General features: G+C 48.0%; 1 protein-coding gene across 5 annotated transcripts in view; it reads right to left on the bottom strand.

The window, feature by feature from the left end:
- CYTH1 (cytohesin 1) overlaps positions 1-13945 on the bottom strand; it is a 59453-nt gene that overhangs the window by 9919 nt on the left and 35589 nt on the right. For 3 of the 5 annotated variants that reach the window (XM_033139049.1, XM_033139048.1, XM_033139051.1), the window contains exons 2-9: positions 9416-9498; positions 7694-7758; positions 6313-6379; positions 5493-5611; positions 4272-4352; positions 3915-4027; positions 3107-3255; positions 2632-2744 (exon numbers count right to left, since the gene is read on the bottom strand). In XM_033139049.1, coding sequence (XP_032994940.1) covers positions 2632-2744; positions 3107-3255; positions 3915-4027; positions 4272-4352; positions 5493-5611; positions 6313-6379; positions 7694-7758; positions 9416-9498 — 790 coding nt within the window. The remainder of the gene's footprint in view (positions 1-2631; positions 2745-3106; positions 3256-3914; positions 4028-4271; positions 4353-5492; positions 5612-6312; positions 6380-7693; positions 7759-9415; positions 9499-13945) is intronic. The other 2 variants (XM_033139050.1, XM_033139047.1) reach the window with 1 other exon arrangement.

Genomic DNA, 13945 nt, shown 5'->3' with positions numbered 1-13945 from the left:
CTCGAGGTCATCAGGGTGCCAAAGCCAAGGACACAAAAGCCCCAGGAACTAATGGCCAAAAAAAATAGGTTCGTCCTTGTTTCTAGCTTAGGAAATCCTGGCAGCGTCAGGAACTTGCTTGCCACAGAAACGGCTCCCTGGGCACAGAATTAGCGATTTTAGTGCCAGGGCTGGTGACAGCTGTTAAAGTGGCCTACAGCCCAGACTCCTCCATGTGGAGGTGGCATGCATCATTCGCAGGCGGAAGCAATCAGCAATTTGCTCCTGGGATTCAGCTGGAAGACAGCCAAGGCCCCTGCCCCCAAAATCGTGTACACACGAGGAATCGCCTCTGGTGATTACCAACGCAGTTTGGAGCATTCACGGGCCAAATTAATCTCACTCTCCAAGGATTTTAGGCATGTCTTTGTTTTCTGCTGCCACCCTGCGGGACTGTATCCCAGAATGAAGCTCTACCAAGTCCTGCGCACTCAGTGGAAGGGTAAAACCACAGGATGCTGTCTAAGTGATTGCTCCTAACTCAGCAGATTTAGCATTTTGTGATAAAGTCAGCAACATTGGAAAAGGTCCCACAGGGATCAAGGGGACTTTCTTCCCATGTAATGGGGGATGGGGACAGGTAGTATTGGGAACCAGGGGGCCTAAATTTGGATATAGCTGCAGTCTAGAATTCCCAATTCAAACATCCCCGTTTAGGCAGAAAAGCTCACCTATCTGCAAAGAAAAGGTTTCAGGCCAATTCTTTCTATTGCCTCTGAGAAAGCTAACCACAGGAGAAATTCCCAAAGTTGGAAAAGGCCATGCTGAACTGAGTTCTCATTGCAATGTCTGCACTCTTTGTACCTGCAGTTTTTTAGTCACAATTTTTAAAATCTGGCATTAGAAACAAACAAACCCACACACCCCACCTTTGCACCTGACACAGATGCACACACCAACATAGATCTGGTGAATGCTTCCTGAACTGAGACACAAAAGGGCCGGAGTTTGAAACAAATAGAAAAGAGGATTTGATCATGAGATTCAATCAAGGCTTATTTAACTATAAGCCAGCTATGGTGTATGTTATCCTGTGTTTATCAATTTTGATAGCCCATTGCCTTGGCTATAGCAGCATGGTCATGGGCTTTCCTGTGTCTTCACTTGTTTATCCATTGGGTGGATCTGGAGGCATGGCTGTAGGGAAGAAAATTGTGGAGTTTTTGCCAGAAAACATCCTTCCCAGTCTGAAATGAAACTATCTCTTAGGCCTCCTCTTCTGGCTGAACTTCAGGATCAAGTATCTTTTCTAAACAGAGCTAACAAAGAATGGAAACTTCACAGCAAACAAAAATATGTTTTGCTACAATCACAACTGTAATATACAACTGTGTTTTCAAGCATCCATATATTTGCTGCTTACGTGCAGGTCTAAAATTGTAAACTGTAAAATATTCTCAAGTTATATCCATGTCCATAATGGTGCACCTAGCAGCCTGTCCTTAAGTCTGCTTTGTGAGCAAGCCTCATTTCTGTCTCCACTGCTGTGTAATGCAACCTCTTATTTTAAAATAATAAAACGTGTGTTCTAAATAACAACAATATCTATCAATCCTTTGTCATTTTGTTGCATGGCTTTGGTTGAAAGGAAAAGAAAGGGTGCGATTTAAAAGGCGTGTCGTTCAGACTCAGCACTGAGTCTCAGCTCAGACATCATTCCCCAGGAATATCTCGAGTGTGTGCATCCTCCCTCAATCCCTTGGAATCAAAAGCATCTGTTTCCATTTTACTTCATAAAGTGCTCCAAGCAAAATGAGGGTGGTTACACATTCAAACATAGATGAATAATTCCATTAGCCATATTTCATTAAAGATTCAGCAATTGCAAATTTGAATATTCAGAGGATTCGTGCTTTCAAATTTGATTTGCAGATTCCAAGAGATTTAAACAGCCCTAAAGGTGGTGGGGAAAGAAATAGGAGAAACAAACCAGCCAGGGAGCTGCTCCAGCCATAACCTGGCAAGACAACTGAAACATTCTGAGAGAGCAGGAGAATGATGGTCAAGGGCTGCGCAGGGAAGGGCTGGTGGGCTGGTGAATGCCTTGCAGGTGCCATGCATGCACTGCCGGTGCGCACACAGCGGGGATGTGGGAGGTGATGCCAGAGACTAGCCTCCAATGTCAGGTGGGAAGCACAGAACCACAGACAAGTCTTGGGCTAATACTTAGTCCACTGTGGTTAGGAATATTGGAGCCAGGGAGAGAAAGCCCAAGTTTATCTGCTGTTCCTGGGGCCCATGAAACCAATGTGTCTTCCTCACTGTCATAAGCACCCCACCCCACCCCACCCCACCCAATCACCAAAACCAGTCGGCCGTGCCCAAGTTAAGAGAACCATTAGGGGACACTGAGCACTGCAACCAAGACTGCCCTTGCTGGACATCCTGCTGAAGCATGGATGATTAGGAAAGCATCCTGAGTTCGGCAATGGGTATATGTTGTGCTGGATTGTGGCCACCAAGCCCCATGCAAAAAATAAGAAAGAAGTCACCAGACTGCAGCCGAGCTCCCTGCTCCCTGCAGCCTATGCCATGGCGACAGCCGCACTGCTCCGCATGGCTGAGGCCTTGCACCTTGCACAGATGCACTCACCGAGCTTCAGAAGCCAGCCTTCACGGTCTGGGTTGAAGAAAGTGTGCGTCAGGTCATTGCCATCATCCTCGGGAATTTTGAAGGGCTCGTTTTTAATGCTGTCGTACAGATTCTGGTAGGAGGAAGAGAAACGCATTGGGGGCCTGTGCAAGTCCAACTCCTGCTTCCCAGGAGGAATAGCCAACCTGGGAAGGGACCAGCGTTTGCATGCAGAAGGTGCTGGGTGAAATTCTCCACATCTAACATGCAAAAAAATAACGGGTAGCAGGCAATGTGAAAGATCTCTGCCCGAGGCTCAGGAGAGAGTCGCTGTCAACCAGATCACACGCAAAAGGACAATAGTGGGTTAGATGGACAAATACGACCAGGTACAAAGGTAGCTTCCAATATTCTGATGACCCACCGCCCCCATGTCCCTTATCGCTATCCTGTGACTTCCAAACACTACTTCCACTCCCTTCCCACAAAGCTCACCCTAAGTAGCTCCTCGGGCAGGTCCCCGCCATCATTGATGCCACGATTCATGGCAATGAAGCGCTCCACTGTCGGCTTGTCCTTAACGTTGGGATTATGAAGACTGGTGTTGAGCATGATGATGGCAAACGAGAGCACATAACAGGTATCTGGGGTGGAGAGAGGTGTGAGGGATGGATCAAGCAGAATGGGTAGCCATTTGGCTCCATCTGTTACCAAGGCACAAACTCAGAAACAATTGGGTAGCCTAGGAAGTGTCATCAAGTCCCAGGATGCATACTGTGTATTGGGTTGTTTGTTATCTTGGGGTGGGTGGGTGGCTGGACGGGGAGCCCTGCTGGATCAGACCAAAGGCCCATCTAGTCCAGTATCCTGTTCTCAGAGTGGTCAACCAAATGCCTGCAGAATGCCCACAAGCAAAACACAAGCTCAAAAGCCCTCTCCCCACTTGTGATTCCCAGGAACTACTTTTCAGAGGCATTCTGCCTCTGACAGTGGAAAGAGAACATAGCCACCACGGCTAGTAGCCACTGATAGCCTTATACCCGTGAACTGGGTCTTTCTAAGCCATCCAAAGTTGGTGGCCATTCCTCCATCTTGGGGGAGCAAAATCCACACTTTTAACTATGGGACAGAACTTCGTGTGGCCCAATGGCCAACCCTTCTCCACTCCCAAGCAACAAAGCCTGAAAATCTGGCAGTGGGAGCCAGAAGGCACCCAGCCGAGAACTCTCTGAAGATGCTCCAGGAAAAACTGCTTCCGAAACCCTTGCTGACTGCGGAGTTCAGCATGTCAGTTCGTGCATACCTGTTGACTGGAAGACACCGGGGTTGCATTGACAGTACCGTTGTGCAAAGGCTTCCATCATCCGATCAATCTTTTGTGCTTCGCCCGGCAACCGGAAGCTCCAAAGGAACTGCCTGCAGGGGAAACGAGCACGTAGTCAGCTAAGCTGCCACAGAAGTAACATTCCTCAGTAGAAGGGCTGTGTGATGTGCCAGAGACTTCCAAGTCACATATTTCCCTCTGTGTGCGCGCACTGCAAACCACTGCTCTTTCCTAGAGAGCCCCATAGCCCACACATGTCTTCTTGCATTTTCCATGCAGGAAAAGAGAAAAAGGACGCACCTCTGATTCACTCACAAACATCCTGCTGCCACTCACCGCAGTGCCTGGACAAGGTTGAGGTCTGTAAACTCATGCAGCTCCACGAATGAGTGCAACACCTGGATATTGAAATCATCTCTGCGAGGAGGCAAAAGAATAGGAGAACATGTGAGAGTGACCAAACTCACCTATCCCATACAGCTGCCAAACCCCTGCTGCTGCCAAGAATTGGGCTCTCCTCCTCGCCTGGCCTGGATCATAGGAAGCTGCCTTATCCCAGGTGGGACTCTCTCTCCATCTAGTCCAATATTGTCTGTTCCAGTGGTTCCCACATTTCCCCACCCCAGCATGGACTACCAGATGGTCTGGGCAGACCGCTTAATGATTTTTCTGGCTGTTGCAATGTGCCATGCTAGACACGGTATGGTTTTTAATTGTATTGTATTACTCCTTTCATTTCTTATGTATTGTATTTTATTGTGTCCACAGAATTAAATTCGAAACACAATTTAAGAAATAGAGGAAGCAATAAAAATGCAATTAAAAATCAATTATGAATGTTTGATGCCATGGAGTTGCCACCTCCCATCTTCAACTACAAATCCACAGACACACCTGGATGAAGTTTGTGGACCTCTGGTGGTCTATGCAGTGTTTCTCCAGGGAAAGACATGTAGGGAAGGTTCTCTGCCGTGACTTGCTACCCAATCCCCCATCCCCCATCATTTTAATTGCTACCCGATCCTGGATCATTTTAACTGGAGATGCCAGGAACTGGATCGTCTGCATGCATGCAAAATATTCAGTGTTCAATCTGTCAATTCTGGGCCTTGAAGATGGCCTGGTGTCTATTCTTAAGAAGTTACCAAGAAGCTTCAGAGCACAGGCAAGTTATTTCAAGGCTTTAGGTGTTATGCAGTGCTGAAGTCCCCAGTACTGGCCAGCTGCAGCGAGAACGATCCTGAAGTCCCACACCATTTAAATATTCACAATTTCAGTTGGCATTCCTCATCTGTCCCCCGCAACTAGGTAAGCAAAGCTTGGGTAAGGTCACAGAAACCCTCCAATAAGCCAAGGATGCTACAAGGTCCTGACTATGAACTCCTGTTCAGCCAGTCCACATGGGAAACCCGAAACAATGGGGCACTGGCAAGAGATCTCTTGGGATCCCAAGTTCTTTCCCCATTTCTCGAATGCCCATGAGACATAGGAACCAAAGTCCATTATGGTAGCTGCTATAAAGGAAGACCAAGCCCCAAAGCTCCCTTCTCCCATTACCTTTCACCCAAGTAGTCGCCAATGGCTGTCTTGTTGAGCCCTTCCCCTTTGTAGAGGAACTGGGCAATGTCATCGCGGGTGTTCTTCAAGAGGTCGTTCTCTATCAGGAACTGGATTCCCTGCAAGCACAAAAAGAAGAGGGTGTCTCTCTGCATTTGCCCCTGCACAGGACACACAGGTACAGGAACCCAAAACACCTCCAATAATGCACAGAACACATATAGTAAATTTGAAATGGTTGAGCTGTGTCTCATGCAAACTTTCTTGGCAGTGCCTACAATAGCCCTAAAGGCAGGCTATATTTGCAGGTGAGGGAACCTGCGGTCAAGAAAATAGTGGCTTGCCTAAGACCATTTAATGGGTTTCGTGGCTGACATGAGATTTGCACCAGTGGCTTCCTGGCCCACAACTAGCTCCACCTTCCCTAGGAGCACATCTACCTGTTTGGGCATTTCTAGCCATGAGCCAGGATCAGTTACCCTGAGACCCAAGTATCCCAACACCATGCCAAGTCAACAAGTCACGTTCTGGTGAGCTCTGCCGCTAAGGAACATCCCCACCTTAGAGCTCTCCTTTAGGGTGGAACAGGGAAAAAACAGATCTTGGGCACTTGCTTCCCAAGAATTCCTGAACAGGAAGGAATTGCTCAAGAGCAGGACACACACAAAATGTTGTGGAAAGAGAGCAAGGCAGCCAGTGAGACACACACACAAGCAGAGTAACACAGATGACAGTAGCCAGCTTGCCTGCGATGAGGGACCTTGTGGTGGCCCCTGGACCACACCTGTTGCCAGCTCCACAGTAAGGAAGTGTTGGTTACCTTCTTAGGGTCCATGTTGAACTTCTTCCTGCCCATCGCCACCTGCTTGTTCCTCTGCATGGTTTTCCTAGAAGGCACAAAAGATTTGCGTTAGAGACACCCCCACCAAGGAGCAGCATGGGGCTGTGCCAGTTCATCAGTGCTCCACCTGCCTACATCTTAGTCATAGATATGAGGCAGGCTAGGAAATCAGGCACTTTTCGTTCCCCTATCTGACAGGGTGCATCGCAAATGCACAAACCCCTCCCCTACTAACGGCAAGCCTAAGTTTCTAAACACAAGGAAATACATTCACCATCCCAAGAAATAATGAAGACCTCTTGCCACCCCAGCTAAGTTTTGGTGGAACTTGGATGTCTAAAATGGAGCCTACAGCAGGGAACTGGCATACCGGCAGACCGGTCTCTAGACCATATACTGTGGAAGAGGAGGAGGGGGAGGCCTCCTGGGATGCCCGACATGACAAGGGCCTGGCGTCCGCAGGGATGGGCAAAGGAAGCCACATTGAATGATTGAAAGAGACGTCACATGTCAGTTTTCATTGACAATTTGGGCCGCCTAATCTGCTGGTGACTCCATCTGCCTCAGTTCAGAGTTAACTGCCTGAGACAGGGAACCTGCTGCCAGATGGGGAAGCGAGACCAGTCCTAGAAGAGGGGTTTTTTTGGGGGGGGGGAGGGACAACTCTGGGCAAGACAAAACCTAGAGCCTTTAGTGGAACAGACCAGGCCAGAGATCCCTGATGATATTCAAGGCAAAACAGCAGCCTGGGAGCTTTTCGTTCCATATGGTTACTTAAAGAGACTGAACATTACAGCCAGCCTGCCTGCCAGAACACACACACACACCCCACTGTCACCCCATTCTTCTCAATAGATTAGCATGATTTCTTTTTTTACAGGCTAGAGGCTCAGCATATAGGCCTCAAATGTAAGGAAAGCTGCTCTACACGAACAGAGCCAAGATTAAAATGTCAATTCTCAACACAAGTGTGATGGAATCCAGACCAAGGGAATCCCATTCCTCAGACAACTGAAGTCAGCAAAATAGGCAAATCTATTTTTTACTGGGCATCTGAATGGGTCTCTGTTAAGTTTTTGGGGTTATTCTTCAAGTTTAAACTCTTGTTTGCCTTTAGATATTGTTTCATCCACAGCATGAAATGTGGAACGTTATCTGGACTGACGTTCAAGTATTCAAGAGGGGCTCTCTTCTGTTTTCAGTGGGCCGATTTGACCCTGAATATCCATTAATGTTAGAATTCATGCCAGCTCTGCTGTGCAGGTTTCTGCTTACTTTATTTCTCCCTATTTCTATTCTGGGAAAGCCCCCCCCCCCCAAATGTAACCTTCCCCATTCCTCCAGCAGAAGCACCACTCACCTCTCTTCTGTAGAGCCCAGGTTCTCGATTTCATTAGTGACCTCTGCTATCTCATCTTTCAGACGCTGCAGAGGAGAAGAAAGGCAGGGGAATGAGCACACCATCAAGTGGGGCTTGGGGGGGCGGGCTTTTTTTTTTTAAGAACACCTTGGAATTATTACTCCAGTTTTCTCTGTCCTCTTATGCTTTTCCCCATGCTCTTTAATCTAGGTTTGAAGATCAGTTGGGTTGGGCACAAAAATCGAGGAGCCTGCAAGGTAGAGGCTTAAGGAGACTCAGGAATCAGGGTTCAACAACAGAACCTCTCCTTTCCTGCGTAAGGGGAAACCCTGTTCCCTTCTTCGGAGACTCATCAGATACAGCTTAAGCCAGCTGCAGGCACCCACTGCCCTGGGAAATGAAGACCAGAGAGAAGCCTGTCTGCCTGCCTGTCTTGGCTCAGAGGCAGGCTGGGCTATGGATGCCAATCTGTGGGAGGCATCAGCGTGCTCAGCTCTAGGAAGGAAGGAAGAAGAGCGAGCCCCTGGGGCTAACACAATTACTGGGCTAATCTCATTAGGAAGTGTCCAGCATATGGCAGTGATTAGCCTCTCCTACTGCCTTATTTATTGCTGATAGAACTGATGAGCAGCCCTGCCAAGCCGAGCACCCGTGAGCAAGTTGCCACAGGAACAGGCAGCCCATGTCAGAGCCAAGGGAAGGGTGGGCCTTGCTGCCTCTGAGGGCATGGAAGGAGTGAGACGCAGGGAAGGGGGTGTTCTCCCAGCATCACTTTGGAAGGTGCACCCCCATCTTCTTAAAGGTCTACACCAATATTGGCTAGTTACAGCATCTTTCCTTATATGGGAAAGACAGAACAGGTTGACTGGGAGGTGGGGCTGGTTGACATAGAATCCTGTATCCTTAACCTTCCTTCTAGCTTGTCATGTCCATAAGGTACATCAACCTGACAGGTCAAGGCTAGAGGCGATTGGAGATGCCCCTCCCCACCAACTTGATCCTTCGACATGGAAGCTGCAATGGGTAATCAGACCCCACACCCAGCCATTTCTCACCCCCCCCAACCCCTGCTGGGGTGGCCAGAACTGTGCCTGGCTGCTGATCTGCAGTGACGTTTGCCCAAGACACCTGCTGTGCAGAGCCTCAGGGCTGCTGTGCACAGAATCCTCTGGGGGAACCGGAGCAGGAATAGCCATGCACTTAATATCCAAAGAAAGAAATGCCAATGGTTTCGTGTCCACAAAGAACCACTTGCTGCTAATCCAAGATGTGTGTGTTGGGGAGTGGGGGGAGGCGGGGTGTTCCACTGTGGTTACTCAGGATCAAGGTAAAGCAAGTCTACATGTGCTCAAAGGCATTTTGTTTTTGTGCGTGTCACATTTCCAGGGCCAAGTTAAGCCCCAAAGGAGAGGAGGGAAAGCCAGGACACACAGAGGCACCAAGTCTGGAAGCTACAAAACAGCCTGCAACCCTTCCTTGGAATGGGAACTGGTAGGAATTATTGTGTCAGTCTTGTGCCATACATACAAACCCCATTAATCCAGCAATTACTTGATCACATCTTAGGAAGCCGCGTTAGACCCAGTCAAAATCACTGGTCCATCTAATTCCAATATTGTCTATACTGACCGGCAGGGAATTTCGCAGATGCCAGAGACTGAACCTGGGACCTTCAGCATGCCCTCCTGCACCCTGCATCCCACACCCCTATCCCCCACATACCTGTATATCTGCCAGCAGCTCCTGCTTGCGTCGGCGGATGTTCTCAAGTTCTTGACACTCCTCAGGGGTCAGGTCGCTGGGCACTGCCAGGGTAAAGAGACAAAGAAAGAGTTGCTTACAATGGGTGGATCTCAACAAGGATATGATGTGCTCCTGGCAGGTCAGGGAGACTGACGCAGGAGTCGCAATCACACCCAGAACTGCTTGCTGTAACCAGAATATGCAATAAACCCTTGGAGTATGCAACATATGACCCAGCGTACACATTTTATTCATTCCACTGTTGATTCCACTATATGGCATTCATCAGCACAATATTTGTGATGAAGACTTGCCGATATGGGTTGATGGTGGTGCTGGTTTTTTGGAGGGGAGAAATAATGAGGCAGAAACAGCAAACCAATATTTGCTATGACAAGCCAATGGGGCCACCATTGTTAGATGCAGTGTGTATCTGTTGGATTCTGGGAGCAAACAGGCTACGTGTATTGCATGATGCCTTTCTTGTGCATTTCCCAGAAGCTTCTGACTGGATAGTGTTGGACACAGAATGCTAGATGAGATGGATCCTTTTGGTAACTGAGACATAGCAGTCAGACAAGCCAGATACTACTTTGCTTCAATAGTGAGTTACATCAACTTCCCACAAATCATTTCTTTCCCACTCCACTCCAAAATCACCAAGCACAGAATTGCTGCACTGATTTCTGCATATTAGGTTAGAGAGACCTGTGTTTGATCACTAGCTGTCAAAGCTCCCTTGAACACAATTAGATCCTACTTTGAACAACAGAGAGGAAGACATTATTTCTGGGAAGGGAAAGCCACAGAAACATACAAAAATAAAGGTCATTGTGAAGGTCAAGGCAACTGCAGGACTCACAAGATAGAAGCAACGTTCTAAAACATGGAAAGCCATGGTTTGTCGTTGGTTTATGAAGCCTGGTTTATTTTAAATATGGGTTGGTGTTACATGTGAACCCAAAACCCTTCCTTAACTGTGGTTTGCTTGGCCAGCCCACCCTAGACACTGATGAAGCTACAAAGAAAGGAGGCAAGAACAGCTGGAAAACAAAACTGACTATAGAGTAACAAGCCATGGTTAGTTTGATTATCTGTGGGGCAACTCTGGTTAACATGTGGTTTGTTAAGCAAACCATGGCTTAGCATTATGTGCAAACCAGAAACTCTTCCTTCTAGGTAGCCATTTAAAAAAAGGCACAAATGTCTCTCACATATTGAATCTTGCCAACCTACAACCCAGTCTGAAGATTCAGGAATCGATGCTTAAGGAAACATTTTTGGAAAGCTAAGCTCCCCAAACCAGGCTGTTTATTGCCAATGACATGAAAGGCAAGATTAAATTGTTGCATGTGTGAAACAAGATCTTCTCCTGTAGGACTTCCTCCCCTCTCCTCTGCTCGCAACACATGAACAGGTTTGGGGAAGAATGGGTGGGAAAGTCCCATTGCAGCAGTGTACCTTGTTCCACAGACGCATATATCACTGAATGCTATGTTGAATTCTTCCCAAGGCTTCTCCTATTAAGCACCACAATCACCACCAGAAGGAAGGATCTAAGGCAATCTTGAGCCTCCAGGCTGAATAAAGGATCCAGGTGTGCTGCCACCAGCATCAGGCAACGGGGGCAAAATTTGCCATCATACATACACAGCAATGTCATACTTCCAAGAGATGGCCCACTAAACCCACTGCAGTCATTCAAGGCTACATCTCTGTTTTTGCCACTGTCCAAGCAACCCCTCTGAAACAGTGCTAGGATACATACAGAGCACTGCACAAAGGTGACTTGAACCTGAAGGCCTCAGACCACAGGCCAGCTCCTCCTTTCTCATGTGTGAGCCCAAACAAAAATGGAAGCATTTAAGAAGGCCACGTTGGCTGGGGCTTCTCAGCAAAAAGGCACAACTCCTGTTGAGCACCCCAGAAAAAGAGGCAGGACACAGCACATGAAGGTAATGATGCACCCCAGAACTCTGTCCTGCATCTGTGCGGCATAACATACAGTGGATTCTCACATCTGCAGCTCGCAGCATGAGACAGACATTTCCCAAATACCGCTGGAGGAATTCAAGCAATTCTCCAGGCATCACATTCTAGTCTCTGCGGGCAGGGGGAGTGTCTCGGTTTGACCCTGCTGGGATCATTGCTGATTCAGCTGCTTTGAGATGGGGAGAGGCAGGACCAAGCCCAGAGGTCAACAGAGGAACAGAAGGCAGGTTCTACCATCCTGATCATACCACTGCAGTTGCCCAGTGGGGAATGTCTACCCAGACAGTCAGGGGCAGAACGTGGTGGTGCTCCCTTGCCTTATGGAGGGTGTGTGGAGAGCAGCGGGGTCCCTGTCCTTAACAGGGAGCACAGACCCATAGCCCGGGTGGGGAGCCAGGCTCCAGCTTTGAGAACTATTTCAAAGAGATCAGAGTTCCTGACACAACAAGGCTCCATTGTGTGGCTGCTGGAACAGAGAAGCCAGAACAAGGGAAGTGCCTTTTCATTGCTTTGCAGTTGGACACGAGGGCAGGAGCCCAAAGCCAAGACACTGCAGCCGCAGCATACAAAGGAGGTAGCTCTTAAAGAGGCAGTGCCTCTCCCCCCCTTGCAGCAGGCAGGGCAGGTGGGCCCAGAGCAGGAGCTCCGGGAGGCTTAAAGCTGAAATTCAGCATTCAACTAAGTAATTATGTAATGCATTAATTATACCAATTTCCAAAACCACTGTGCTCTCTCAGAAGCTTAACAAAAGCAAAGCGCAAGATTTCACAGAGGGCCCCTCTTTCCAACAGCAAGTACAGTGGATGTGCTGGTAGACCTTACTCCTGGGTACGTCATTATCTTGTTTCCAAAAAACCCAGCACCTAAGGCTGGGAGCCCCATAATATGTGCAGAATTCACTCCCAGAGGTCTGCCCTTCCTTTTGTGAATGGAGAAGTGCACTCCCCCAGAGCACCTATCCTTTGGGGAAGAAATGCCTCTTTGCCTGGAGACTGAAATGTAGCATCCCACACAAGGTTTTCATAGAATTGTGGAGTTGGAAAGGACCACAAGGGTTATCTAGTCCAACCCCCTGCAATGAAGGGATCTTTTTTGCCCAATGTGGGGCTCAAACCCACAACCCTGAGATTAAGAGTTTCATGCTCTACTGACTGAAACCAGGGGCTTCAGCTTGCTCCTCCCCCCACCAGACTAGAAGATAAGGCTGATTGTTGAATGACTACATGAGAGGGGGAAGTGCAGGCGACATTCTAGGGAGGACAACTAGTCTGCATCTGAGAGACCAAGGAGTAAACAAGCTGAGTGCACCCCGCAGAACGATGTGCAGCATCTCCACGGTCCTCTTTGGTGCGCAGGAATTCTGAATCACAGCGCATGTACTCTGCCACAAGCCCAGCTGGCCCTCCTATGTCATATCCTGTCGAGTTGGCAATTCTAGGCCCGTGCCCCTGCAATGACTCCAGTGGAGCCATCCAAACCCTGGCTCTTTGGTTACAGAAACAGGTTTCTCATAAAAGGTTGCATTAGCAAGATGGATGGCGAGAAAAACCATCACGGCGGCCTTATAAACAGGCAAAAACTCAAAGAGGTGAAATGCTACAAATGTCAATGTGTTCTCCACACACACCCTCCACTGGCCCATGCCTCCTTTCTGCATTATTGGCTCCACATTTCCTCCTGAACTCTGTATGTCCCTGTTCAAAGATGCCAGCAGTTGGTTTTGTCAACGGAAAAGGCTGGGCCTTTTGGATTAATTGGGAGGAGAAAGTGTGTAAGTGACCCTTGTTCTTGCTATTGCTAACAAGATGCAATAAAGCAGCCGACTGCCACATTCACATGGGCCTACTTTATTTCATAGATCATTTGACCTCAGTCAAGTATTAGGCAGTCAATTGACTGGTATCTGACTGGTCAATTGACCTGAGTCCCAACTCCAGCTAAGTCAGTGCTACAGATAAACAGTGAGGCTGGTAATTAGGAGAAGATGTTATGAAGGAGGGGCTGGGGCGTGTGTCTATTTATGTGCCTCCATAAGTATAGAGAAACACTAATAAGCAAAGGCACTCTGGGCTTAGTCCAAGCAAAATACTTGAGTAAATGACTTCCAATCAGCTGAAGGGGTATTGCAGGTGGGGAGGCAGAACTCCCCAATGAGCAATGATTTATCCAGAGAATCACCCATCAGCACAAACCCCAACTGCTCTAACCCCTACCACTTACTCTCTTCCCAGAAGACCAAGCAATAGGGGCTCCAACACCTGAAGCTATCAAAAAGAAAAACATTTTTTAACAACTCATTCAAAGCATTTGTAACCCATTCTTCGGCTGGAAATGTTCCCAGAGTGACTTACAAATCAATAAAAGCAACACAGTCCCTGCCATCCGGCTTACGGTCTAAAAAGGCATGGTGCAAAAGGAAAGAAGGGAAGGGAGAGCAGGATGGAGAAAAGGAAAACAAGCAAAGACTGGTGCAAAATTCACAAAACATGCTTTTAGCATTAATTGTGTTTATTTTAT

Source organism: Lacerta agilis, chromosome 2 (assembly GCF_009819535.1).
Source record: "Lacerta agilis isolate rLacAgi1 chromosome 2, rLacAgi1.pri, whole genome shotgun sequence".
NCBI classification, from domain to species: domain Eukaryota; kingdom Metazoa; phylum Chordata; class Lepidosauria; order Squamata; family Lacertidae; genus Lacerta; species Lacerta agilis.
Note: the sequence above shows the minus strand (reverse complement) of the source record. Positions and strands in the feature narration are given on the sequence as shown.